Source organism: Suillus bovinus, assembly GCF_016758785.1.
Source record: "Suillus bovinus strain UH-Sbo-P2 chromosome Unknown EDB93scaffold_89, whole genome shotgun sequence".
NCBI classification, from domain to species: Eukaryota; Fungi; Basidiomycota; class Agaricomycetes; order Boletales; family Suillaceae; genus Suillus; species Suillus bovinus.
The window spans coordinates 50,317-76,293 of NW_024542145.1; the positions used below are offsets into that span (position 1 = coordinate 50,317).

A 25,977-nucleotide genomic window follows, 5' to 3' on the forward strand; every position below is an offset into this window, starting at 1 on the left:
GTACGACACTTTTCAGATGCGCATTTACATCATTCACCCCTCAGGGCTCTTGTTCGTCTCCAGACGCTTCGACTATCTCTGCGCCATTCTCCTCAGGAACGATCCCTTCTCATATATTTCAGATCGCTCTTTGCGATACTTGGAGTTATTTTAATGGCTTGAAGTACCGCGCCGCTATGACTATACGTTCAACTGCATTGCCTTACTAGAGATTACAACCGTGGAGCATTGACATGTATGATGACAATGACGAGCATCGTGATTTCCTTTGTCAAATCTGTTGTGCCCAAGAAAGTAGCCGTCAGGCCCAGGCACTCATAATCAAACACGCCTTTGATGATACACATCACACGCAATTAATACCCAAGTCTTCAGCAACGATCATCGCAGCCCGCTCTCCGATGAGAAGTGCCGTCGAATACGTGTTCTGCGCATATCGTTAGATCGCACATCAAAAACTCACTGTTCAGTACTCACCGTGCCAACGTTCAAGGGCGAGATGGACATATCTGCAACCTTCAAGGTCGACACGCCGTATACATTTAGCCGAGCGTCAACAACTCCTTGATCTGCCTCCGATTTCATGGCACAAGTCCCAAGCTATAAATAAGAATATCAGATATGAAATCATGAAAGGTTCGGCTGCACACACCGAGTGGTATGTTGTTTGCACTGATCAAGTTCGATTCAGTATCTTACTGTGACAATGGGGATGGCAAGTCAGCACTTACCGATGTTGCGGTGGAATTGATCGATCGCCTCGTCATCTTCAGCAGTGTAAATGATATCAGGTGCATTCAAGTCCACTGGCCCGGAAGCTTCTTTGCAGGCTGCAGCGCTTCCCTCTGGGAAATCAGGATGGAAAGCAGTGACTTCACCTCGGTAAGAAGCCATGCGTCGAAAAATTTCGCGCGTCTTTTTGTACGCGAAGTTAAGAGGAACAATATCAGATGGACTGTGCGGAGCGTCGCAGTCACGCAAAGTGCCCTAAAATGAAATGCGTCTACTCACTCATCTAGGAAGCCTGTAGTAAAGTCCATTCCTTCTTTGCCGTTCTCTGTTACGTTGATATGAACGCTTCCAACAGACACGGGGTAAATCTATTGAAGATATTCAGAAAAAACCACGAGGTAGACGGAGAGCAGTACTGTACAATAAGCGGCACTCATGTAGCGAGGAAAGATATTTGAGAGTGGTAGAACATGCCTAGCTGTTATAAGCATTGCCATATCATCAAAGGAAAGCGATATCCAATACTACGCACCCTGCCAAAATAGCAAATATTGCAACAGCCTTGTCTGGGCGGTGCTGGAAGAATTCCTTCCAGCGTGGCTGAAAAGCTGAATCCATGGCTTTCAATTCCTCATCATCAGGACGCCACTTTATTTTTGAATTGACGCCACTGAGATTCCATTCAGCACAATACCAGCAGTACTAAGTTGCACCAACTTTTGTGCCACCAATGATTTTCCACTGCTATTCCACTGTGCAAGACTTTCTACATTTGGGTAGTTGCAAAGTGCTGCAATTGTGGGGAGAAACATGCTTACCCTGTAGAATACTCTCCTCAGATAGGACGTTCATGGTTATAGTCTCGTCCGCAGCCAAGTATGGAGCGCAGGCGAGATTGTGATCTAACCGTACTAAGCCAAGCTTCTAGAATAAATAAAAAGCGCACCATGATAATTTTCTCCGACACCAGGCAGATTCACTAGTTGCTCGATACCGCACTGTTTGAGGATTGCCTCGGCACCTATCCCAGACCTCTCCAGAATGGTCGGTGAACCAAACGCCCCAGCGGAGATAATGACAAGTTTTGATGCTCTCACAATACTCAACGACTGATCCGCGTCTGGGCAAGATACTAGGTCGCTGGTGAACTCAACACCTACAGCGCGTTTGTCCCTTTTATTCAAAAAAGCCATCAATCGTTTGCTGCAGCTGCAATCACAGGTGGCCACTTACTCGAAGATGATGCGCTTTACGCGCTTTCCATCCCAGACATGTAGATTTGGGTTGTGAGCTTGGTTGTAGATATAGTGGTGAGCCGCATCCGAACGCCTTCCGGTTGACCCATCAATGTACCTTTTCTACATAAGCCAACATTCGCAATAGAATACGAGTGCAGGGGACTCACTTCTGACACGGCTGAGACAGATCTGGTTAGTGGTCGCAGATAGGGAAGAAACATCATGGCTTACACTGTATGTATTGCAAGTTTCCAAATCGTCGGTGTCTTCGGCATACTGCCTCTTGTGATAGGTCGTGCCAACCTGGATGAACTCATCGGAGATAGGCAATTTACACCCACCAGAGGACACTTTGATAGGTCCGTCATAGCCGTGAGTTGGACGATCGGGTTGCACCTCATATGTCTCGAGCTATAAAATGAACGTATAAGCAATCTGAACAAATATCCTGGAACGAATTCGAGACCTTTTTCATGAGGGGAATCAAATTTTCAGATTCCCAACCATTGACTCCCCAGTCATCATAGTCCGAAGCAGGTGCACGAGTGTATACCATACCTATCTGATCATCAATTTTGTTCATTGTTCCAAGTACTAGTATGCTACGCACTATTCACACATGAGCCTCCACCAACGCAACGACCGGAGGGAACGATCGGTACACGGCCATTGAGACGAGGAGATGGGTTTCCGATGTTGAATGTGACTGTAGTGCTCGTCGGTGCCTGGTTGAATGGAGATTGGAAGGGTTGTACATGAATAGGTTTATTGAGGGAGTGTTGACCCGCTTCCAGAATCAAGATCCTCAGCGAAGGATCATATACGGCTAAGCGACCTGCGATAACACAGGCTGTAGTACCACCTATACAAAGTGATGTGTGAAGAAAGAAAACTACTGTAAAATGATATCTACTTACCTCCAGCAAAAACGATGTCGAATTCTGACAGGACTGGATGAAACATTTATATGGAGTGTTAATTTCAGGGTGCCCCTCGTTGTTTCCTTCTTATAACCTTCACCGAAATGAAGCCTGCCACGTCGGTAGTTGATGCCTATCGGGGACAAATCACCGTTCGGATGAAAGGCGATAATAGTGACTCTGCTTTGACTAGGCCTGGATTCATCACATTCTAGTGTGCTGACCTGCCCTCAGGCTAGTGCCCATCTCGAATTCCTCCGAGTCTGCCCAAAATCAGGCCTCGTCGCACTGACCCGGGTCAGGTTTATGTACCGCGAGTCCTCAATATACCATACAGGAGTAAGCTCCTCGCAATCGAATAGGGCTCACAATGTCCGGCGTAGGGTCCTAGTAGTAAGACAATAAGTAGAAAATGTCGGACAAATTGCATCCGCGTTCCGTAAGTCACGGTTATGCGTGAACTTAAAATGAGTAAGCTGCATCATGCGACAATTGTGTCAAGGTCAGGCTCACAGAATGATGTCGAGCCTATGCTATTATATAGCAATTAGCAAACTCATACGGAAAGGCAAAAAAAATGTTCCACTCGTAACTTAGTGAATGCGGGCCTAAAGTGCATCTTTAACGTTCTTGCCATATTTAGACTGCCATCTTATTGTCACGATAGTCCGGTGGCGAGTTCGGTGAACTTCAAGTTGCTCTTTGATCACCATAGCAAAGACCATGACAATAGATCATGAACCTCAGACCTGACCTTGGTCGACTGTATCTCGTCGCTGTTACAAAGTGCAGGAATCATGGCTTCTTTGAACGATGCAATCAATACCTTTTGTCTGCCTCGATCTGTTCCAACTTCCCAGCACCAACTTCTCTGAATAAATATGAGGCGGAGGGTAATCTGATCAATGTCTCGCTTTACGACCCCACAGCTGACTGGAGCAGCTGTTGCTTATTATTTTGACAGGACGACTCATCAAGACAGTATGACAAGCACCCGCCCCAATCGCCCACCTCTTGCACCATTGGACCCTTTCACACTGAGACCACAAGTCCCATTGAAGCATAACCACTCGCCAACGACCGTACCACCATACCCATTCATCGAGTGTCTCCTGAGTCCCGAATCACCTGAGTCACCTCTGGATATCCGTTCTCGGCCTGTCCCCGCACTTATCCACCGCACGCCCCTCGTACACCACCGGCCGCTGCGGCTCCAACGGCCAAAAAAATGCCGGAGTGCTGAACAGGATGACATTGACGAGATCATGTGCTTCCTGAAGCGCGTCTCGCGCTGCATGATGCATGTGTACCAGGTGATACTGGCAGTTTTAACATCGATTTTTCATGCAACGATTTCCACGGTTCAATGGTTTTCCGTCGTTGCTTTTATGATTGAAATGATGATGATGAGTACTCCTGTGAGTCTTCTGCAACATTCTAGTAAATTGTTGTTGACGATATCCGTCAGTCCGTGTGGGGTGATCATGGGGGTGGCTTCATAGGCCCGATAGTCGAGCAGCTCACAACAGCGACTGTGACTAGTCACGTGCAGACTACTCTCGCACCATATCCCCGCGTTAGCGAAGCAGTGGTTCTGAACTTTCTATCTGAGCAAATAGACCACGCACATAATGTGTTAACGTTGGTCGAGGGACTAGGTGACGACGCGTTTTTTGCATATCATCATGCCAAGTACGTAGCAATTCTACTTCCTTGAAATATTGAGGCTCAACCCTAGCCAGCGTGAAACGTTTTCTGAGCAGGTCCAGAGGAAACCCTCCATCTGAGGGAAGTAAGACAGAAGTTGACTTAACTGTCAACTTGAGGGGTCTTGACTCTACTCTCATCCAAACCCTATCCCCGCACGGTTTCATTGGAAGAACGGTATGTCGAATTGCTTTTCCTAACATTATGACGCTCATTGGTATTAGATCTCCCATGCCCTAGATGAAGTGACATATCACTCTAAGCGCAGTCAAGCGGGCTTTCCTATAAGAAGAAGTACCATCCGGGAATCACGTCTAGATAGCGTGTACCTACTGGCATCTTCTAATCTACTTCTCGAATACTCGTCCATTTTGTCAAAAACGGAGAACATTATACCTGACTTGGGAGCTCTCCATCGCCAGCTATCACGCAATCTTCCAGAACTTCTCGCGAGCATGCGAAGCCAAGCAGCTGCTCCAAAACGCTCGATATGGGGCGTTTTTGCCGGTCGAAGACTGAATCCCAGAGCCGTTGAAGAAGAAAGCCTGGAGGCCTTTGTTGCGGGCTTGGAGACTGTCCTTGTCAACCTGCGACAGCTCAAAGCTTACCTGGAATGGATCACGGACCAACTAGTGAGTCCTATCAGCCTCCGCTGGCCCTCCTCGCTCAACAGTTTGTATGACAGAGTCAAAGAACTCTCTTATCAAGCGCCTCGAGCGCGTTATCATCTAGTCACCCTTCCTGTTCATCTGCGCTTAGGGATCTGTCGGATCGTGCAAGCAGAGCCTCAAAGAAATCGAATAGCTGCTGCCGTTGCCCAACCTCTGGAAAGGACTCGCCAACGGCTCCGGCCAGGGTGGAATTCAATATCCCTGGCAGTCCCACACTGCCAACAGTGAAATGATTCGTTAGGCAACATCAAAGTGGTTAACCTTACATTATAAGTATGCTAATTATGTAACAGTATGATATTATCCTGCTATTAATGAAGTACTTTCTTAAAGATTGAATATTGAATATCAAATTATCTTGCTCGCAAGATTGATACACAAAATAGTGTCCGCCCAGATCCCTCGATGCTGCCTGAAGACAATGGAAGAGAACAACCGGACTCTCTAGTGAGTATGCACCACTTGCGTGCGTACGTCACGAGCAATTGTACATCCTGTGTCATTGACCACGGCATCAAGAAATGTCACGTCGGTATATGAAGCGACCCGCATACATTCAATGAGACTGATCACAAGATGTGTCTGATGTGGCGTTCCATGGCAGGCGAGATGGAGCCACTAATTATGGTTTAGTACATTGAGTGTACCCTGCACTGTTGCAAGGCTGTCTCGGAGTGTGAAGGATGACACGACGGGTACGAGACGCTGCGCTATGGCGGCTATTCAGGAGCGACACATCGCAGTTTTTCCCCCTTTTTTCGGGTTTCCTTGACCAATTGCAACAAAATATTGGGTGGATGCATATCGAGAGACGCGCTGTCTTGCACGAATGAGTGTCGCCAGAGTGGGGGTATAAGAGGAAATGTAGATCTGTGACAAGTTGTCTCTCTGCTTCATGTAGGGTCCCGCTGCATGTAGAGGAAGCAAAGTAAATTCAGCAGTGGGAAACCACCAGATACGAATGAGGGTGAACATTCAACACCCTAAGGACAACTCGGAGACTTCGGTCAATGCGATATTAATTGGAATGTGGACAGGATTTTGGTCACTTATGACAATCAAGGCGTCGCGGCTTTACTAGCTAGTATTGACAACAATGACAGACAGGACCTTCTTCAGCAGCCTTCTGTGCGTCTGAGAACAGGGGAAGCAGGAGAAACCGAGACAAGTTGAGGAGCATGCGGATGCGGGATACAACATCGTTACATTGCATAGGACAAGCGATCGGCTTGAATGATACATTTCGGCACATGATCCCGGAGCCATATCTGGAACACTTCTTCATCATTGGTGAAGGAAGGAATCCAGGAGCCTGCATGTTTGAGAATCACCCATAAGCACTTCTTTGCAACCTCCCAGGACACACTATGCGATATCGGTTTCCGCAAATTTTTCCTGTCCGCCCCCTGAACAATGAAGCTGGATTTTTTCTCATGGCATCCCTTGGCATCCACCGTCAGCCATTCACCCAGTGGTCTGCCCTTGCTGAGGAGCTTTCCCTTCTCATACTGAAGGCAGACCCAGGTGAGGACCCAGATGAACGATTCAGCATCATGCCTGTACACGTGCTCGACTTCGCCTGCGATGGCTTCAGGTGTAAGAAGTTCTAATGCCATGAACGGTACCGTTCCTGTGCGTTCAAAGCCTTTTGGAGCGTCTTGAATCAAGGACAAAATTTGTTTGATCGACAAGTCGAAGTCATTGAGGACACTGATGAATCGACCACGTAAGCGGTATCCCATTAGATTGCTGGGGCTGATGTCGCGGTGATGCACGCCATTCTTCCAGAGGGCACGATGGCCTGTGCGAACAGTGAATGGGTGATAAAGGATACAAAAAGGACAGGATACTTACACTTGACGACTTCCCACCATGCGAGGAGGAACTCCTCCCCGTTCAGCGTCGTGATTGGGTCAAGCTTTCTGAACACGATGATATATAGAACCCGGCTACCCGCGTCGTCGATTCCTAGAACCCTCCTGATTGTCGCCGTGGATGATACTTCATGCTTGTGGAACCAGACCATGTCTGGAACATGGCCCAACACATCCGGATCTTGAGTCGCAATCTTGTAGACCTCTTCGAGGATCCCGGGCTCGTTCTGCTGTGCTACTTCAGGCCAAAAGAGCTTGGCAGCCAATCCGGTGGATTCGTTGAGAGAATGAGAAAGCTGCGGCAGGGCCGATAGCGCTTGACTCTTCACTGAAAAAACATAAACAATCCTTGAGCGTCCGCGTAGACCAAAATGAGCTGCGCGCCTGTCAGACCCCAAATCCAACGTAAGGTCGACGCGCTTTTTCTTATCCTGGCCATCTTTGTCGTGGGTGTCCTTGTCTGTGTTGTCCAGCATCATGATGAGGCCTTCCTAGTAGGAAAGATGATGGAAAAGAAAGGTGAACTTTGGGGAACAAGAAGACGAGACCTGGGTTCGCTTTTTAAGCTATTGTTGAACATTTCACTGATATTAGTCGAATTGATGCAAATCCGTCATCTGAACCGAGAACTCGGTTACAGTAATTTTGCGGTTAACAACGCACCACTTCATCTAAACACTGTTATACAACCCGCTAGCCGCTAGCCTTCAGTTTTGAACTTTTTGGAGCCCGCACTGATCACACAAACTTCGAAAGTCTTGTAGAAGAATTTCACTGATCGGAGAAGTGGTTTGTGGGCATTGGAGACCGCCTGATAGCCCAGCTGTCGCGGCGGCTATATTCACCAACCTTTCGGACGACAAATCACATCTAGTCATCCTCTAAACATGAGAATTGTCAAGGCATTTAGCGATGCTTGAGGTTACAACCAATAGACCCGCGCGAAGAATGTGAAAGGATGGTAAGTTCGCTTTCGTTTCTCTATCCGCGATCTTATCTTCCTTGCAGAGGAAGAGGGTCACGGCCTTCATCCTTCAGAAACTCTTCGAAGAGGACTAGTCCATCGCCACAACCGCTGTCCGAGGTGATAGGTTCGACATCATCATGTGCACCTAGCCCGTATTCAAACTCGCAGTATGGAGCGCTGCTTCTTGGCCGACTACTGTTCAACGATCGTTTCTCGTTTCCAGAATGACCGCTTCATGGCTGTTTGAACACCATGAATTCACAGTCGGTCGTATTCCAATCCGCTCTGAGGAGCTAGCGAACAAGACCGGAATCAACTTGATGGTCAAAATATATGATCAGATGACGGCGTTTACTTGGTCGAATAACATCAAAACTATAGTGAGTCTGCAAGGTTGCTTTTACCGCTGATTCTCATTACGTCGTGCATAGCTCTCGAATGCAGCGTTCGATAGTTGCGTGTCAGACATTCGTGTCGCATAGTTCTGATCTGGTAGGATCAGAGTATGCGACACGAATAGTGGTGCCAACCGTCAGCCCAGCACGATCGATGCTCCGTCTCCGGAGATGTTTATTGCACGCCGGATTTCCATTCTGTCACACGCCATAGACGTTGCTGATGACCCTTCGTTCGAAACACGAGCCATCGAGGTCATAAACAGATACCAGGACCTCTGTCTTGAACAATACAGGTGTGCGAATTTCACCATAGAGACATCTGGCAGTCGGAGGCAGGCAGCAGCAGCAGCACGAGATCAAGCATTCAGCGTTCAAATTTGGTGACGATATCAGCGATCGCGACTAGTGGAAGGGTTTTGCTGAAACGATTGCGCACCACCCATTTAAGGATCCAGTCACTAGAAAATGTGATGCCGTCTTTGTCATTCCATATTCCGGCATTACTGCTGCGATACTTCAGCGCATATCTAGTATCGACGAGCAGGAACAGCCGCTGAAATCTTTCATGCTAGTCCAATTGCCTGTACTCCGGTGAAGTTTCTCTGGCTTTGGACCGTCCAAAGCCAGAGAAACTTCACCGAAGTACAGGGGCAACTTCATACCAGATTGAAAAAACCCGCAGCCAAAAGACCACATCCAACAGATCATCTCAGGTCCCCTCCTCTTCTCATGTACCGGAATCCAAAAAAATTGATCGAGCTCATTTCCATAACCTGTTCCTTCATCATCCTGACAGCAGTCAAGTACCGCAGAAAAGATAAGCAGTACTCTCCAAAGATGCGTCCTGTGATGAACCTAGTCAACAGGACCTACTATTCCGGTCTCGTTGGCAGAATACAAGAAGAGAGACGAGTCCGCAATTTCGACAGCGATGAACCAGATCAAAACCTACCTGGTTTCGGCGGTTACCTTCCTTTCCGTAGCTCTATGTATGGGCAACTTCTCGAGCGCATCACCTCACTCGGCAACAACAATATTGTGGCCCCATATTCATTCAACGAGATGCTCAACATGGCACGTGAGGTAAATGCCTAATCCCAGCCCTTGACAGAGAAGACTACGAAGGTGTGTACTATTGGGACAAGGACGAGTGGACCAAGGAATATCACGTGGCCGCAGTCACAAACCTTGATTCGGACACCTCGACAGCACTAAATAAGACCGTGCCAAAGAAAAAGAACCCAAATGCAACGAAGGAGGTACATGGTAGAACAACTGCATAGTAGGTGTCCAAGTCTCCCATTCACCGTGAACTCTATGCTGATTTCGATAATTTTAAAACGGGAGTCTATATGCTATTGATAGGGTTGCCTCAAACCCAGGCGGCACAAACGCAGCATTTGAGAATTATTGGCGAAAGCTCGACAAGGACAAGAAAAAGAAGTATCAAGATAAACTTGCGCTCGTGCGAACAGTGAGTGTGCCATGCATGGTCAACATTTCTCATCACTAACTAGTCTACAGGCAAGAGCTTGCTTGCGCTGTCGCATCGCCTAGTACTATCACTGGCGCTGGGCAGCAAGGTAGGAAGGGCAGCGGACTGGATGATATCGGCGCCACTCTAGATCGTGCCCAGGCTGTTCTCTTCCGCATGGCTATCGTCGTTACCACTATCATCATCATTTTCGCATTATTGTCTTTGTATGGATATGATTATGCTTCTCGTTTCTGCATTACTATTGTTCCTACATCGCTGTCATGTCCATGTCTGCATATCATCGTACCTGTGTATGTAATACAAGCACGTCTTATATTTTGTGACATTCATATGTAAACCACGTCGTCCTATTTGAGGTAAAATCATAAATGGATGTCCACGCTCAGCCAGGTATCCTAAGCGGGCTGGATCAATCTGGCTGAGGCTGTCGTGGGTTTTGACTGGGCATGAGGCCTGAACGTTTGATGACGTAAATACAAAAGGATGGCACTGTGCGTGATGTTTGTTCTACATTAAATTTACAAGATAGTATGTGGTATTGCATGTCGGAGGCACACTACCCTACTGGCAAGACAAGCGATCGGCTTGAACGATACCTTTCGGCACATGATGCTCAAGCCATGTCTGGAACACTTCTTCATCACTGGTGGAGGCGGGATCCGATGGGCCTCCATGTTTGTAAACCATCCCTAAGCACTTCCTTGCAACCTCCCAGGACACACTGTGCGATATCGGTGTCCGCAGATTTTTGCTATGTATTCCCTGAAACATAAAGTGAGCCTTTTCTTTTGCGCATCCCTTGGCATCCACCGTCAGCCATTCATCCAGTGGCCTGCCCTTGCTGAGGAGCTTGCCATTTTCATATCGAAGACAGATCCAAGTGAGGACCCAGATGAACGATTCTGCATCATGCCGGTACACGTGCTCGACTTCGCCTGCAATGGCTTCTGGTGTGAGAAGGTTTAATGACATGAACGGTACCGTTCCTGTCCGCTCGAAACCTTTGGGAGCATCTGTAATCGAGGACAATAATCGTTTGATTGACGACAAGTCGAAGTCATTGAGGACACTCATGAATCGACCACGTAAGCGGTATCCCATCAGATTGCTGGGGCTGATGTCGCGGTGATGTATGCCCCTCTTCCAGAGTGCGCGATGGCCTGTACGAGTAACAAGTTGATCATAAATAACACGAGAAGCACAGGAAACTTACATTTCACGACTTCCCACCATGCAACGAGGAATTCCTCCCCGCTCAGCATCGTGATTGGGTCAAGCTTTCTGAACACGATTATGTATAGGACCCGGCTACCCGCGTCGTCGATTCCCAGTGCCCTCCTGATTGTCGCCGTGGATGTATCTTCAAACTTGTGGAACCAGACCATGTCTGGAACATGGCCCAACACATCCGGATCTTGAGTCGCAATCTTGTAGACCTCTTCGAGGATCTCGGGCTCGCTCTGCCGTGCCTCCTCTGGCCAAAAGAGCTTGGCGACAAATTCGGTAGACTCGTTGAGGGAATGAGAAGGTCGCGGCAGAGCCGATAGCGCCTTACTCCTCACTGGAAAAACAGTCGTTGCGCGTCCGCGTAAACCAAAATGAGTTGCGCGCTTGTCAGACTTCAAATCCAACGTAAGGTCGATGCGCTTCTTCTTATCTTTGCTCTCCTTATCTCCCTTGTAGGTGCTATCCTCACACTCGACGATGATCTCGCCTTCATATCCAGGTTCAGGTTCGAACAACGGGTGAAGTCCCCATTGCTTGTATCCCATGCGCTGCATGATGAAGAGCAGGACCAAAAAGCGCGGAAGGTCCTGAACGAAGTTGATGCCAGCGCATTGAATCGTGTGCTGACGATCGAACCACCAGAGATAAACGATGTCGTCTGGAATGAGCGATCAGTCTGACGATATGATAACAGCGTTGCATCCACTTACTGTTTACTATAAACGAGATGACATGCTGACGCGCGGTATGAGCCGCGAACATCTCCGCAGCATACAATCCATTCTGGACGACAGGAGGGATTTTCTTCGGCTCCTTCTTCTTTTTCTCCTTCCTCCTCTTTTCCTGCTTAGATTGCCTCTCTTCGTCCTGCCTGGATCGTTTGCTGGTGGACGGCTCGTTTGAGCTTAAATGATCAGAGCCGCGCTTGTTACTTCTGAGTCGATCGGATATATTTTGTACTGCGTCGTGCATGTCAAAGGAAGCAGCGGATATAAATACTAGGCGGCTTACGCTTACTCGAGGTCTTGTGGGAGGACTGAGCAGGACCAGTGGCAGACGTCGAGTCTGTTGGCTGAGCGGACGTTGAGTCTATTGGCTGAGCGGACGTTGAGTCTGTTGACTGAGCGGACGTCGAGTCTATTGGCTGAGCATCTGCATCTGCATCCGCATCCTTCTCGTACTCCATATACATCATAGTAGGAACCACGTAGTCCTTATTGTAAGCAGGAGGTGGATGAGGCAGACGCAGCTTCGGGCGTTTGAACTCAAATGTTGTTCGAACCTCCATCCACTGGAAGTTCTCATGGTCTTTGGTGGGAGCCTTGCACGCAGACTGGTAAACATCTTTGAATTTTCCCTCTGGCATGATATCCGCAGCGGTCTGATGAGAAACGACGACGACGTCAGGCTTGCGGCTGGACTTCACGCCTTGATGTTCTTGGTGTATGTACGATGGATCATTCACATGGAAGAGCACATTGGTTTCGTTGTCGTCTTGAAAGGCAGGTATTCCAGGTAAGTTCACCTTCCTCAGTCCACGAAGCGCACGGTTGGCAGCCTCGACGAAATCAGTGTAAGACGAGGTTTCGTTCTCGACATTAGAACAACTTGATGATGGCGTTAGTCTTGCTTTATGCTCTTTGAAGTGCTGACTTACAATTTAGTCAAGTGTTGCTTGATCTTCTGCGCCACACCTGGCCCATTGCAGAGGGGCAGGACAGCCTCAAGGCAAGTATCGAGTAGTGTCGACTTCTCACTGGAAGGAAAGGATTCGGTGGGATCGGTGCACATTTCAAGGAGCTGTTGCAGCATTGTGTCTGCCCCACATCGCTTGAAGTTCCTGACGTCGCGCTCGATCCATGGACGGACATCACTGACGCTGCGTGAATAATCAAGTTGAGTATGAATAGTGGTGCCGGAACAGAACATCTAACGCACTTGACACCCAGAGTATCGATGTGTTCGCTGACAATAGCGGAGCCGACTGCGTGTGGGGTGGACTTGAGGTCGGTATTCAAGCCAGAGTTGCGGGGAGGTGTGCTTGTCACTGGTGCGGTGGCGCCATCATTGTTGGTCATGATGAGGCCTTCCTAGTAGGAAAGATGATGGAGAAGAAAGGTGAACTTTGGGAACAAGAAGACGAGACCTGGGTTCACTTTTTAAGCCAACGCAGCACTGTTGTCGGATATTTCTAGTCAGGGTTCACAAGTACTGATGTTGAACTGATATTAGTTGAATTCAAAGAAGTTGATGCAAATCTGAGCCGAGTTCTCGGTTACAGTAATAATTTTGGGGTTTGACAACGCGCCACTTCATCTAAACACAACCCGCAGCCCGCTAGCCTTCAGTTTTGAATTTTTTGGAGCCTGCACTGATCACACAAGCTTCAAAAGTCTTGCAGAAGAATTTCACTGATCGGAGAAGTGGCTTGTGGGCGTTGGAGACCGTCTGATAGCCCAGCTGTCGCGGCGGCTATCATATTCATCAACCTTTTGGACGACAAATCACTTCTGCAATCCCCTAAACATGAAAATCGGCAAGGCATTTAGATTCTGACGATGTTATCAAACATCTGTCTTCCCTGAACAACCGGGCTACCAGTGCAATCTTTCTCTGTTGTTGAAAGAACATCAGGAAGCCTCAAAATCACCCATCCTCAAATTGTAGATCGTTGCCATTTCGCACATACCAGGTGCAGTTTCCTGTGCTATACGCCTTCTTATTGGCATTTCACACGTTGCACAAGGATCGCCCAGGTATTGATCTAAGTCCGCAAATGGGTGGCGTGTGGACGTCGAAGAGCAATCGATGGACAGATAGCCCAACTATCACCTTGCGGCGGCCTTTCACCCCCATTTCGATTTATAAAATTTCAACTTCCATATCGCTAACCTTTTGGACGAGTCACTGGACACGCGAATAAGCAAGGAATCTGATTCTGATGGTCCTCTGATCAGACACCTCTGTTTGCCATCAACATATCGGGCTGTGCTTCCATTCTCTGCAATGGAACTCGTGTAGATGGACCCCCGCTGCCCCCTATTATCGCCCAAGCAAGCAGAATCACTCGCTCTATAGTCTTCAAGCCTCGGAGATCGATGGTCCAATTACGATACGATGTGGCCATGCCGATCGACATTTGGCTTGAACGTCGACGTCGATTCGTCGTTCAAGTCGCTCCTCTATCTGGCATGTCTCTTATTTTCTAACCTTCGCTAACATTAGTGGTTGGAGTAAAAATCTAAGCAGAAACGGGCGTCTATTTCGCGTCAGTCCATAAACATCAAGTATTTTCTGTATTAACGTTCTACTGAACTCAGGTCAACTCCCGGTCCATCCGCACATTTCTGTGTTCTCCTTCTGGACGAAGTACATCATCGATCTAACGGATGACCACCCGGTGGGTGCGGCAGAGGGTGTGGCAGAGGGTGTTTGATTTTACTGACAACAGCTCTCCCATCAGCCTCGCGCAATTCGTTTTGGGGTTGCGGACTCATTTTCAAGATATCAATCAAGGGCGCCACATCGATAGAAGCAGTTGACTCTCTAACTCCATTGGGCTGGAGATCCGACTTACCTGACTTTGAAACTCAGTTTGGGGGCACTGGCATCCTGGACCCACCAGGTACACGTGCAGACGAGTTCTAGGTACAGGTTTTTCTCATTAATGCCAAGTCCAAATGTTGATAGTCGTTTAGCGAGGTATCATCCTCAGCCTCATCTACTCCTCGTACTCCGTCCTAGATCTTGGATACTGCGCTTGTATCATATGATACCATGAGTTCTTCATTGCTCCCTGCCATCGTCGAGAATGAACAAGTTGATAGCGCAAACATGTAATCAATAAGTCCCACTTCTCGACACGCAACTAACTCGATGCTTTAGGTTACACCAAGAGACCCGTGCGAAGAATGTGAAAGGACAATAAGTTCGCTTTACTTTCTCTATCCGTGATCTTATCTTCCTTGCAGAGGAAGAGGATCACGGCCTTCATCCTTGGGAAACTCTTCGAAGAGGACTAGTCCATCGCCACAACCGCTGTCCAAGGTGATGGGTTCGACATCATCGCGTGCACCCAGCACATATTCAAACTCGCAGTATGGAGCGCTGCTTCTTGGCCGACTACTGTTCAATGATCGTTTCTCGTTTTCAGAATGGCCGCTTTATCTGATAACGGACTTGTGGACGGTATGCCGATGTCTAATTGGCTGTTTGAACGCCATGCATTCATAGTCGGTCGTATTCCAATCCGCTCTGAGGAGCTAGCGAACAAGACCGGAATTAACGCGATGGTCAAAATATATGATCAGATGACGGCGTGTACCTGGTCGAACAACATCAAAACTATAGTGAGTCTGCAGGGTTGCTTTTACCGCTGAATCTCATTACGTCGTGCGCAGCTATCGAATGCAGCATTCGATAGTTGCGTGTCAGACATTAGATCAGAACTATGCGACATGAATAGTGGTCCCAACCGTCAGCCCAGCACGATCGATGCTCCGTCTTCGGAGCATGTCGAGTCTATTGCACGCCGGATTTCCATTCTGTTACACGCCATAAAAGGTGCCCGCAGCTGTGATGATGTTGCTCAGTCGCACGGCGCCAACGAAGCTGATCGGCGTCAGGAGTGGGCTTCGTTACTCCTCAATTTCTTCCAACCCGTTGCCAAGCAACGGGATGTGTTGTGCGTAGTCCCTATATGCGGCCATTTTTATTCTAAACGTTCATCTAGGTTACAAGGTGTGGCCCAAGTTGTCCCATTAAATATATCGGCGGCAGCTACTGGAACATACTCGGAAATTAGAGATGGCAACTGAAGCGGTGCGGAGAGGAAATAGAGATTGGAATATGTACGGCACGGGTGGAACATCCACTTCAAGTGCGAACGAAACATTGGTATAATATTGCGAAATATCATACCAATGTTTTCGTTTGCACTCGAGGTATCCTTAAGTGGTTGTTTCAAATATTGTTTGTCGCACTCATAGTCGCGTCTCATAATTCACCAAAATATGTGCAATATTGTGATCACTACGCAAAATCATAAATTCTTCTACATATTGTAAGGACGGAGTTTTCAATCCCGTGGAAGCAATTCGCGTCACCAGGTGCGCCTCCCCTCGAACCCCTCTGATGTTCCACTTTGAGTGAGGCGCGCCAGACTCCTTTTTCTAGCTGTATTTTGCTTGCGCGAAATGTCAAACTAGACTTGGCTCGGGTTGCTCAGCATCACGATCATGGTAGTACTAGTATTGTACTCGCATCATATTGCTGAGGAACTACATCTGCGCCATCACCCGCGCTCTCTACCCTCGCAGTGTTCCGGTCAGCACGCACATCAACCACCTTTACAGGCTCTCCTTCCACATCAACTTCCGTGCTCGGCACGCCAACACCCTGTGAAGGTAGAGCAGCGCCGCGTACATTCATAACCTTGATACGTGGAATCTTGACATGACCACATTCGATTGGTATCAAATTCCAGGAGAGTTTCTCTTCAGAACTCGGTAAAAGGATTGGGAGGCGACCGTTCCGCAAGCCAGCCACGACAAACGCGTCAGATGGATCGAGATCAAGCGCAACAATGATATTGGCAGAGCGGGAGGAGTGCCGATTGCGGACTGTTAAATGTATGGGCGTCGACATATGGAGCCTCGCAAAGCTAGGGACGTCGAGAAGGGCAATTAACTCGTCCTGTGGAATCATGAGCGTCGGAAGTGCAAACCGCGTGGTCGACTGTCTTCCACGACCACCGTCAGGAAGCATCCTGTCGCATGTGTTTAAGCATCATCATTATCAACATGTCGCAATTATACAAAATTACCTTCGCCAAACAACTTCATAGTCGCCAGGACCAATTATTTCTTCGCCCAAAAGCTGCTCCTCCCGTGGACAAAGTGATATCCTACTCACGTTGCAGAGCTCATCGCCAGGAAGGTATTCTGACATATTCATCTAGCCAAATCATATGGCAAGAACAAAGACTCACCATCTGGATACATATCATTGCCATTTTCATCTGACGAGCAGTCGAGTACCTTTGCAAGCGGATTATCCTTGTTTGAGGGATTAATTGCTAAAGTAGGGGTGCCAAATTCATTGAACCCACCTGGCGATGCAGCTTCAAGCTCTCGACCACCAAGCCACAGGGGGCTACACACTCCATTCTTGTCGTTACCACAGCCACCCCGCCGTAGGAATCATCCCAGAGGTCATCTTCAACTGTAGACAGATCCGCCAAAGCAGGCATAGCGTTCTTGCTTCTCCTGTACGCCACGTCATATGTGACCGTCAGAGCTCTGGATGTCGGAATGACGATAGTTTGCAACTTCTCGCAGGAATCGATAGTCGCGTGCTCACTCGAATACCTTGAGCTGCGGGGTTCTGCATCGTCATCGCCCTGACCCATAGAGTTGGGCTGGACTGAAGTGGATTGAATAGATATGTCTAACATGCGATCACCAGGAGCACCGCTTCCCACGAGGTAAAGAGTCTTGGTGGCCGATACACCCGGGGCGATAGTGCCGAGTCGAATGCCTTTGATCAATCCGGATGAACGCTGGTCATCGAAGATGATGTACTGAGCTTTTAAAATGAGGGACATCAGTGTCGCAGGTCAGTTAGAAAACGGATTATCAAACCGGCTTTATCCACTTCCGTCGGCTGCAACAAAACATCAACAACAACATCCAGATACCGCTCATCAACATTTGTGATAGCGATGACGATGGGATATTCTTCATCGAGTAGTGCTGGTGCTTGATGCGATAGTGAGACAGCGAGCTGGTGAGGACGATGTCGAATACTGGATACAAAAACAGTTCACGACATCCATTGTGCTCATCGGAAACAACTTACACAACACTAGAACAGTCGTCTCTCCCAAGCTGAAGAAACTGGATGGGCTGCAGTGAAGTTAGCCAGCGCGGCACGAGTGCAGATATCTCATGAGAGACACATGGCCCATGTGGTATTTCGATGGTCCAGCCGTTTTGGGCAAGTACCACTGTGATGCTCACGACCTGCAGACGAACGTATAAACTGCCTGTCACACCTTGCTGAGATAACATAACACCCACTGTAAGCAGCCCGGGAACTTCAGAAGATATACTTCCGGAGACCACAAGTCGTTCGCCTGACCTCCACCGAAGATCAGCGCAAATTTCCTCCGGTTCGTCATCTTCATCTTCTGGTACTACCTTTCCAATTTTCAACAGCCGTACAACCTTATCTGCCACTTGGCCGTCCGTGGGGGGTGAATGTCGGAGTACCACAGGGTGATAACCATCGGAGAACGTGATAGTCACAGAGTCTATCGGAAGAGCGGAGAGATCTATGTTCGTTGGTGCAGCAAGAGACAGTTGAAATCCGGCGTCTTCACCAACCCGCACTTCGGGCACCCAGAAGACCAGCATGGTGTCCACTTCATGTCAATCAGTAAAAATGACATTAGAGAACATCCTTTCATTAGCTCACATAACGGGTCAGATTCCTTTAGGTCAACAACGAGTGGCATCCCTGTTGATACAGGAACCGGACTCTACATGAACCGCGTCAATTTTAATCGCTTCAAAGATAAGGCAGGGTGCCTCACCTTGAGTACCACCAATAGGTCCTCCTGTAGGGTTCTCGACTCATTAACAGTTTGTGCTGAACAACGTCATCGCACCGTGCGACCACCTTCAAAACATTATACGGTGCTTACCGTACCCAATCATCTCGACGAGGAGCATCGCCATAAGTTCCACCTCACTGAGCTTCTGCGCACAGGCATACCACGTTGACAAAAGCGGTCTGAGCATGTGTTTCCATTTCTCCTTTCGATACGTTTTTGCTATCCGCTCGAAGAACCTACAAACCACCATCTAGTTTATTTCTTGAACGACAAAGATGAAGATGCCGCGTACCGTACTGCGATATCAAACTTTTCAGACTCGAAGTATGTATGCGCGATGCGGTAAGCTATCCAGAGCGTCAAGCGCCCTTGGCTCGTGGTAGAGCTATGCTTCTTGAACACCTCGTAGGATTTGGTGTAGAGCTGAGCCGAAAAATAGTCGTCACCATTTGACTATATCACAAGCCAAACAGAGCACAGACCTCGAGAATCAATGACAGATGGTCAACTTTCTTCTCGTTTGCGTATCCTGGGGCCGCACTTGTCCCTTGCAAAATACCCTTTTTATGGTCAGATATGATTGAGGGATCAATGGATCGAGATACCAAACACACCTCGTTGGCCAAGAACCTCTCTCTGCGTGCTTCTGTGCATCGGGCGGCCATATAGTAGTAATGCCCTGGATGCTGCAAAGCGTGGGTAGGATTCAATCCGAATGCTCGAACGGCATCTAGCTCCACGGGCGTGCCTGCTGATGTCACACCAGCCGTAAGCGAAGGAGGTGAATTTGTGGGGAACGTCAACGAAGAGTTCGATCCTTGTTCTAGGAGCTCAGCGAGGACGCGGTGCCTGGAAGACACAATGAGAAATTTGTTGAATATGTTTGGACATGAGGGTCGTACTGTCTCGCCATCCAACTCCAATACTCAAATGTCTCCTCGCCTATGCCCCATCCCCGTGAAAAATCTGCGAACCGGCGCATGTGGGAGTTGTGCTGCGAAAGTGCGAGCGAGTGCTCGTTATTGTACAGGTATAGTTTGGTTATCTACCGTTCCAGTTGTAAGAGTGATCATACAAGGCGCGTACATTCGCACCTTCACATTCATGGTGTCTGCAAGGACTTTGGCCTCTGCCCAGCGCTTGGTTCGAGGGGGGAGGATGGCAGTCGATCCGAACATAATCATGAGTGTCGCGTATGCATCTTGATAGTGTCTGAGAAAATTAGTTTTCCGATCTCTTTGGCAAGGAGAACGTGACGGACTTGAGCGCAACCTCATCTTCACCCCTGAACTCTGCGAAACATGCCATCTTGTATTCATACCGCACGGTCCACCCTTCGGGACGCAGTGGGCGAGTGCTCGCAACGCCCATGGAAACAAGAGGTGGAGGGTTGTACGATGAAACAGATTGGGAGTGCCGATTTCGCTTACGCCTGACACGCTTGGAGTGTGAGGTATAGTATTCGAGCGCAGTGTCATACAGGGCGTCTTGTAAACTAGAATATCATGTAGTGCAGCCGTAGAAAAAGATTAGGTTGCCCTTACCTGCGTGCAAAATCATTCAATTCAGATGTACTAACTGGACTCAGGACAAACAAGGCTGCACGGGAGTCAAGTCCGCTCTGTTTTCTGATAAAGGTGAGACGGCTATCGAGTGAGGGGTCATCTATCACACAGTTAGAGCCTCATTGACTATAGGAAATGGACGATATACCGAGCATCCTCCTAGTTGCAAGTAGCACGGTGGTCAATTTGATACCGCGTTCATTAGTCGTCTTCTTTCGTGCTGCAACCTCAGCGCTGAGATCAGTATCTCTTCTTCGTTCTTCCTCTGTTTTATCGCGTTCATGTTCTGGGTCTGGTGGGTCCAACGGAGATCGAGCATGTACGGCAGGTGCCTCAAACAATCTAAGGAATAGAACAAAAACGCTCGGTACTAGTTGAGTATGTTTCCGTATCCATATAGGCGCAATTAGGCCGTCTGGATACAAGGGTGACGAAGGTGTCAAGGGCGAAAGTGGTGAATGAGCGGATGTATATGCAAGGTCCTCTGGCGGAACGAGCTTGCGAGGAGGGAATCGGACGTCTTTCCCCATGAGGATCATTTGAAACGCCCTCATGCGCTCTGGTGCCCATATCGCGGGTTTGCGCTGCGACTGGATGACATCTCGGAGGCGCGTAATGAGGCTCGTGAAATGATCCTGAGTCTTGGTAGGTGCGGACGGGGGAGATTGTGTTTGACCTAGGGACTGTAGAGCACTTGAAGGGGAGTTTGATAGTGCAGGTGGTAGGTCAAGGCCTGCGACGAACATTACTGGAGCGAGTTGGACCAAGAGCTCAGCCGGGTAGGAATTCATCCTGACGATTGCTGATGATGAACTTCACTAAACTGATACTGAGATGGCAGTGTGACTGTTTCCAAGGCAAGAAACTAGAAAACAATCAAATATCATCGAGCTGCCCAAGGTAGAGAGTATCGTGCTCCCAACTGGAAGACTTTACTTAATGAAGTGAAATCTATATTAATCGTGGGAACTATCGAGTTTCTTCTACACCCGCTATGAACCATGTCTTTGGGATGTGAAATGTGTCTGGACGCCAACGACGTCAGGCTCGACGTCATAAAATGCAGCATATAAAAACTAGAGTGCCGGTCAATCTTTCTTGTTCACCAACTAGAACGTTTAACGCACATTAAGATGGAGGCTAAAGATTGCACTTGCGTCAGTGACTGCGGGTGAGTGCTCCTTGCCAAACCTTCTATCATAGCTTTAAACACATCCATAGCGCATGTGGCCCCTCGGGCACTGACTGTACTTGCCCCAAGAATAATTGCGACTGCGATAAGTGCGACAAGAAGCAAGTCTCTTCCCAAGTACGTCGCTAATCGTACTTCCGATTCGCTCTGGTCCTCATCACATCAGTGCGACTGCAAAGGTACAGGTGATAGCTGCGGCTGCAGCCTCTCTGGCGCTACTTGTACTTGCCCCAAGAATGAATGCAACTGCGTCGGTTCTGTCAACAAGCAACCCTCTTCGCAAGTACGCAGTCAATTGCACTCCTTATTTACAATGGTCCTCATAACACCAGTGCAACTGCGGCCCGTCGGGCACTGGTTGTACTTGCCCCAAGAATAATTGCGGCTGCGACAATTGTGTCAACCAGCAACAGTCTTCGCAAGTACGTAGTTAATTATACTTCTGATTCGCCTTACCCCCTCATCACATCAGTGCGATTGTAAAGGTACAGGTATCAACTGCGACTGTACCAATCAGCAAGAGGCATGCAACTGCGCAACAAAGTAGTTGTCTACATGATGATAAATTCATCAGAAGATGCCGCCGAGTATTCATTCAGCCCCTTTTCTTATGTTATGACTTCTGTATCGACAGTGGCGCATAAAATGTTGTATTACTATAGTTCTTTAGGCTAGCCGCTTCGTGACATTGTTTCCTCTTGAGTTCGAAAATACAAGAAACTTCAATACACGTGACCCTTGCGAGCGCGTACTTGCTATTTTCGGATGAAGGTAACATCTTCTCTTGGTGAGCATTTTTTTATAAGAAGCAATTGACGATGTCGCAATTTTACCATTCCCTCTCGGTCCCTTGCATCTCCTGGCTTATTGATTAGGTCTCCATTCCCTTCACTCATTAAGCGTCATCTCTCGCTGCTCTTCAAACATAACCCGCCCGCATATACCTCAATCCATCTTATACCCATCCAACATGTCCTCAATAACCCTCCGTATAGTATCCCTCTGGGTCATCCTCTTTTCAATTTCTGCAATGGGTAAGCTTATCCTCCCCATCTTGGTATCTTACAAAGCTTGACTTTGCTGATAGTTGCAGCGTCACCCGCTCCAATAGATCCCAAGCTTGCATCAGTCATCACGAGCAATATGAATCTGAATTGTGGCCAGAGCTGTCAGGACTTCAGGGGCACCCAACAACTGGTAATGTATACTCTTGAACATGATGCATGCGTCTTCTGATTTGTGTACTACCTGACAGAATAAGAATTTTGCCTTGGCGTCTGCATCGAAGTCGAATCCATTTGTACTTGGAGCTATACTGCTAGTTTGTGGCGTTTTGGTAGGATAAATGAGGGCATACCGTTACGAAGTGACTTCCAAGTCGGACCTTGACATTTTGATGTATTATACTCAGTGCAGTCGATGTAACAGTAAAGCATCAGTACTGTTTCTAATTATTTGATCACTTAAGAGTCATGTGATTGGCTGTGAGACATTCTTCTACAGTTCTCACGCTGTATGCCACTAGAGTGAATCTCTACGTATAGTCCCGCCGCCTCCAGCCCCTCCTCTAGCTCGAAGCATGCCGAAAGTATCGTTTTCGCACCTTTGTGCTGTACCATCGATGGCAACTTCCACATTGGTAGCGTATTTGTACCTTCGAGAACCATCGGCAGTTGACGGTTGTGTTTACCGAACATGTTCACCTGGGGAAAGGGCTAATCAAGTATGGCGAGGCGCACAAGGGATTTTAACTGTGGCTATCGTTGCAGGTATTGCGGATGACGTCTACAACTTTGTATGAACTGATTTATGGGCGATATGCCGACCGAGGAAACACCCGAAAGACAGTGCCCAAGATACGCTCAAGGAGTCTGAGGACCACGATCGCACCACCGCACCATCTTCAAGTCTGCTATAAAGACATTTGAGGATGATAAAATTGAAGTCCCACTGGAAGCAACCGCGAAAGCGACAGCCATTGTACAACACGACATGCAGAGTTTGCCGCCGCCGCCGAGTTGGACGCTGTGGTGCGACTTGATCCGCAGAGCAGACTCAGAGCCGGTCCTCGTTTTGAGTCCCATCGACTCTCTTCCAAAATCACCCTTGTATAGCAGTATATCCTCTTACGAGACGACACAGGCCCTGCAATGATTCATGTTCGAGTCGTCGACGACAATGCTGTTGCATGTCGTTGTTTAGGCTCCATCTTGAACCTTCGTCCGACCATAGGTATCCTACACCTCCAATGCCTGCCTCGATGGCCACTATGGCACCTACTCCGTGTCCCCTACTTTGTGTTGTACTAGTCGTATCTGAATTTGCCCATGTACATTAATGTCATTGTAACGTGAGCCTGCAATTGAATATATTATTGTGGCTTGTAACGAGGACTCACTGAGCAGGCCATATCAAAGGAAGACAGTCGGTTTATCTTGATTGGATTCAAGTGACTGATATCTGAGCGAGCGAACGTTGCTAGTTGACGCGTATCGATAGCGCACGTCTTGCATCTTTTCTTTATCGCTGTCGATTTGTTCCACAACAGTTAGAGCCAGTGTCCGACATGATCAATGCGCCGATTTATAACCCACTGACAGGTGTCGCAGGCAAAATAGCTGTTGTGACTGACTTCAACAGGGGTATCCTCATAATCAACGGTGACAAGGGCAGGCGGCAGGCGGACTGGTTGACGCGGTCGGTAGGAATCAGAAGCCCATGGCGGTTGGACCAGCATCTCACAAACATGTTCAGCACAAGAATGAATACACTGCAGACTCACTTTTGCATAATTTTTGGAAGGTGAGCCGCTCGAATTCGATGATGATCCCGTTGTATCCAGCACACCTTACGCTACGATCGGGAGATGAATGAAGCCACATTAACTGGAGTCAAAAGGTGCGTAGTCTTACTGATATATCTGTACAGTTCGTATTTGAAAGTGAGCCCATGATAGGGACGAAGGCACAGCGCCCAAGTCACAATCTGTGACTGCCTGCATGTGCATCGCCCGTTCTCTCGGTTTATTTCTCCCGGAAAAAGGTAGGGTTGCTGGAAAGATCCAGTAGGACCAGTGTCCACGGGTAACTCTCCATTATAAATCTTTCTGCCCTTCTTTGAACCCATCATCGATAGCAAGTGAGTGGCTCTCTTTCTTTCTCCCCTCCTCCGCTGAGCTGGTCTTCGCAAGTGGTCTCCACTGGAATGAAGCCCGCTCCCCTGGGCAGTGCGTACAGGATGCAACCTCAGGGCAACGAATCAGCTGCCGACGGTGGCCATCAACCCATATCACGACCGACGCCTGTGGAATTTCGCAGGCTAGTATCTGGTCCCCAAGAAAATATCATCCGTGCAATGGACGTGAGTCAACCAGTCTTTGAGGACTTCAAGGTAAGTAGTGATCGCGTATTATCGTGCATCGCTGATCTTCGATAACAGAAGATTCTTCGCGATCAAGCCGTTATGATGCTCGATTGCGAACGATTCTTACACGAACAAGTCCCAGATATCTGGGCGCTATATCTGGACTGGGTAAGTCATTTATTTGACCAGTGAGTTATATGTATCAGCTAATATCTCAGGCTCACGAGGAATTGGCATCATTTCTTTCCAAGTACACCGACGCATGGCCCGTCGAGTTATACATTGAACATTACTTATCCAAGAAAACGTATGCTAAGCGTCACACCTTCAGAGCCAAGATGACGAGGTTAAGGCCCGCCGTCAAAACTGCTCGCATTAAGAGTTCTGCCTCGGAGGTAAAGTACCTGTGTTCGTACTGCTGATGAATAGCGCCGCTCACCATCTGTGCGATAGCATGACGCGAGCTTGCCACCCGCTCCCGGTGGTCCACCTCCACCTTACGAAGATCACAACTTCGTGCAACCCGATGCAGCGGGCGGCAATGATCTCACTGTCGAGAACTTTCTGAAGACGGTTAACCCTGATCTTAGCCACCTCTTCCCCGCGTTTGAGGAACTAGGGATCAACAACGAGGCGGATCTCATTGTTGTAAAGTCATGGGCTCCCGCCGTCCGCAAAGACTTTTTCGAGAGAGAGTTGATGGGGAGAATGAGCGCTCTTCAGATCCAGGCCCTGAATGTCAAGCTTGGGGGAATGAATTAGCGAGCCGCATCCCAAAGTCATGATCTTTTTACCTCAAGTTTTTTACTCGCACTATATACTTTTTTATTCAAATTGAGTTCTATTTGCATTTTATGGGTGACTTGATTTTCCCAATCGCAAGCATTCCCTCCCTCACGATGTTGGGAATAGAAAGATTCTTTGTCTTGGAAAAGTGCGTTGATCATCTTACCAGCTGAATACCACTTCACAAGTTCACATCATACCGGATCTGCGTTCCGAACGTTCAG

The 25,977-nt window shown here is 48.2% G+C and overlaps 11 protein-coding genes across 11 annotated transcripts; 6 read left to right on the plus strand and 5 right to left on the minus strand.

Annotated features, from left to right (window-relative positions):
• Window positions 1–346: 346 nt before the first annotated feature.
• EDB93DRAFT_1094029 (GMC oxidoreductase-domain-containing protein) lies at window positions 347–2,933 on the minus strand (the record flags this gene model as incomplete). Its single annotated transcript, XM_041446559.1, has 15 exons — window positions 347–427; window positions 478–600; window positions 653–672; window positions 732–955; window positions 1,012–1,100; window positions 1,149–1,206; window positions 1,265–1,402; window positions 1,450–1,498; window positions 1,551–1,634; window positions 1,679–1,905; window positions 1,966–2,090; window positions 2,190–2,381; window positions 2,437–2,528; window positions 2,581–2,832; window positions 2,888–2,933. The coding sequence occupies 15 exons, from the start codon at window positions 2,931–2,933 to the stop codon at window positions 347–349; spliced, it is 1,800 nt and encodes a 599-aa protein (XP_041302691.1).
• Window positions 2,934–3,528: 595 nt separating this feature from the next.
• Window positions 3,529–5,660, plus strand: EDB93DRAFT_1176995 (uncharacterized protein). The gene is made up of 5 exons (XM_041450537.1): window positions 3,529–4,308; window positions 4,359–4,582; window positions 4,633–4,774; window positions 4,822–5,229; window positions 5,283–5,660. Exons 1-5 carry the CDS (start codon window positions 3,796–3,798, stop codon window positions 5,499–5,501), a joined length of 1,506 nt encoding a protein of 501 aa, XP_041302692.1. The 5' UTR covers window positions 3,529–3,795; the 3' UTR covers window positions 5,502–5,660.
• A 227-nt stretch (window positions 5,661–5,887) lies between these two features.
• EDB93DRAFT_909975 (uncharacterized protein) lies at window positions 5,888–6,357 on the minus strand. Its single transcript, XM_041457912.1, has one exon. It carries the CDS (start codon window positions 6,241–6,243, stop codon window positions 5,992–5,994), a length of 252 nt encoding a protein of 83 aa, XP_041302693.1. The 5' UTR covers window positions 6,244–6,357; the 3' UTR covers window positions 5,888–5,991.
• A 113-nt stretch (window positions 6,358–6,470) lies between these two features.
• EDB93DRAFT_1255273 (uncharacterized protein) lies at window positions 6,471–7,621 on the minus strand (the record flags this gene model as incomplete). Its single annotated transcript, XM_041453752.1, has 2 exons — window positions 6,471–7,069; window positions 7,123–7,621. 2 exons carry the CDS (start codon window positions 7,619–7,621, stop codon window positions 6,471–6,473), a joined length of 1,098 nt encoding a protein of 365 aa, XP_041302694.1.
• A 2,075-nt stretch (window positions 7,622–9,696) lies between these two features.
• EDB93DRAFT_910012 (uncharacterized protein) lies at window positions 9,697–10,438 on the plus strand. The gene is made up of 3 exons (XM_041457914.1): window positions 9,697–9,793; window positions 9,855–9,981; window positions 10,032–10,438. The coding sequence occupies exons 2-3, from the start codon at window positions 9,860–9,862 to the stop codon at window positions 10,339–10,341; spliced, it is 432 nt and encodes a 143-aa protein (XP_041302695.1). The 5' UTR covers window positions 9,697–9,793; window positions 9,855–9,859; the 3' UTR covers window positions 10,342–10,438.
• On the minus strand, window positions 10,439–13,310 carry EDB93DRAFT_1309956 (uncharacterized protein; the record flags this gene model as incomplete). The annotated part of the gene is made up of 6 exons (XM_041454804.1): window positions 10,439–11,165; window positions 11,219–11,890; window positions 11,943–12,191; window positions 12,244–12,839; window positions 12,890–13,111; window positions 13,171–13,310. The coding sequence occupies 6 exons, from the start codon at window positions 13,308–13,310 to the stop codon at window positions 10,567–10,569; spliced, it is 2,478 nt and encodes an 825-aa protein (XP_041302696.1). The 3' UTR covers window positions 10,439–10,566.
• Window positions 13,311–14,803: 1,493 nt separating this feature from the next.
• Window positions 14,804–16,220, plus strand: EDB93DRAFT_910159 (uncharacterized protein). The gene is made up of 6 exons (XM_041457915.1): window positions 14,804–14,880; window positions 14,931–15,068; window positions 15,118–15,329; window positions 15,386–15,581; window positions 15,633–15,916; window positions 15,965–16,220. The coding sequence occupies exons 3-6, from the start codon at window positions 15,283–15,285 to the stop codon at window positions 16,047–16,049; spliced, it is 612 nt and encodes a 203-aa protein (XP_041302697.1). The 5' UTR covers window positions 14,804–14,880; window positions 14,931–15,068; window positions 15,118–15,282; the 3' UTR covers window positions 16,050–16,220.
• Window positions 16,221–16,230: 10 nt separating this feature from the next.
• EDB93DRAFT_1177019 (Gryzun, putative trafficking through golgi-domain-containing protein) lies at window positions 16,231–21,348 on the minus strand. The gene is made up of 18 exons (XM_041450538.1): window positions 20,561–21,348; window positions 20,392–20,512; window positions 20,109–20,342; window positions 19,942–20,059; window positions 19,750–19,892; window positions 19,462–19,696; window positions 19,330–19,407; window positions 19,140–19,270; window positions 18,938–19,083; window positions 18,827–18,882; window positions 18,709–18,772; window positions 18,312–18,655; window positions 18,091–18,254; window positions 17,874–18,037; window positions 17,342–17,817; window positions 17,222–17,288; window positions 17,057–17,174; window positions 16,231–16,999 (listed from the first exon to the last, which is right to left on the minus strand). The coding sequence occupies exons 1-18, from the start codon at window positions 21,201–21,203 to the stop codon at window positions 16,468–16,470; spliced, it is 3,834 nt and encodes a 1,277-aa protein (XP_041302698.1). The 5' UTR covers window positions 21,204–21,348; the 3' UTR covers window positions 16,231–16,467.
• Window positions 21,349–21,386: 38 nt separating this feature from the next.
• Window positions 21,387–22,334, plus strand: EDB93DRAFT_1177020 (uncharacterized protein). The gene is made up of 3 exons (XM_041450539.1): window positions 21,387–21,583; window positions 21,634–21,721; window positions 21,771–22,334. Exons 1-3 carry the CDS (start codon window positions 21,546–21,548, stop codon window positions 21,981–21,983), a joined length of 339 nt encoding a protein of 112 aa, XP_041302699.1. The 5' UTR covers window positions 21,387–21,545; the 3' UTR covers window positions 21,984–22,334.
• Window positions 22,335–22,349: 15 nt separating this feature from the next.
• Window positions 22,350–23,071, plus strand: EDB93DRAFT_1177028 (uncharacterized protein). The gene is made up of 3 exons (XM_041450540.1): window positions 22,350–22,638; window positions 22,692–22,801; window positions 22,860–23,071. Exons 1-3 carry the CDS (start codon window positions 22,575–22,577, stop codon window positions 22,947–22,949), a joined length of 264 nt encoding a protein of 87 aa, XP_041302700.1. The 5' UTR covers window positions 22,350–22,574; the 3' UTR covers window positions 22,950–23,071.
• Window positions 23,072–24,576: 1,505 nt separating this feature from the next.
• On the plus strand, window positions 24,577–25,822 carry EDB93DRAFT_910289 (uncharacterized protein). The gene is made up of 5 exons (XM_041457916.1): window positions 24,577–24,742; window positions 24,795–24,994; window positions 25,043–25,135; window positions 25,186–25,362; window positions 25,421–25,822. Coding segments are annotated over exons 1-5 (780 nt in total). The 5' UTR covers window positions 24,577–24,741; the 3' UTR covers window positions 25,730–25,822.
• The last annotated feature ends 155 nt before the right edge of the window (window positions 25,823–25,977 follow it).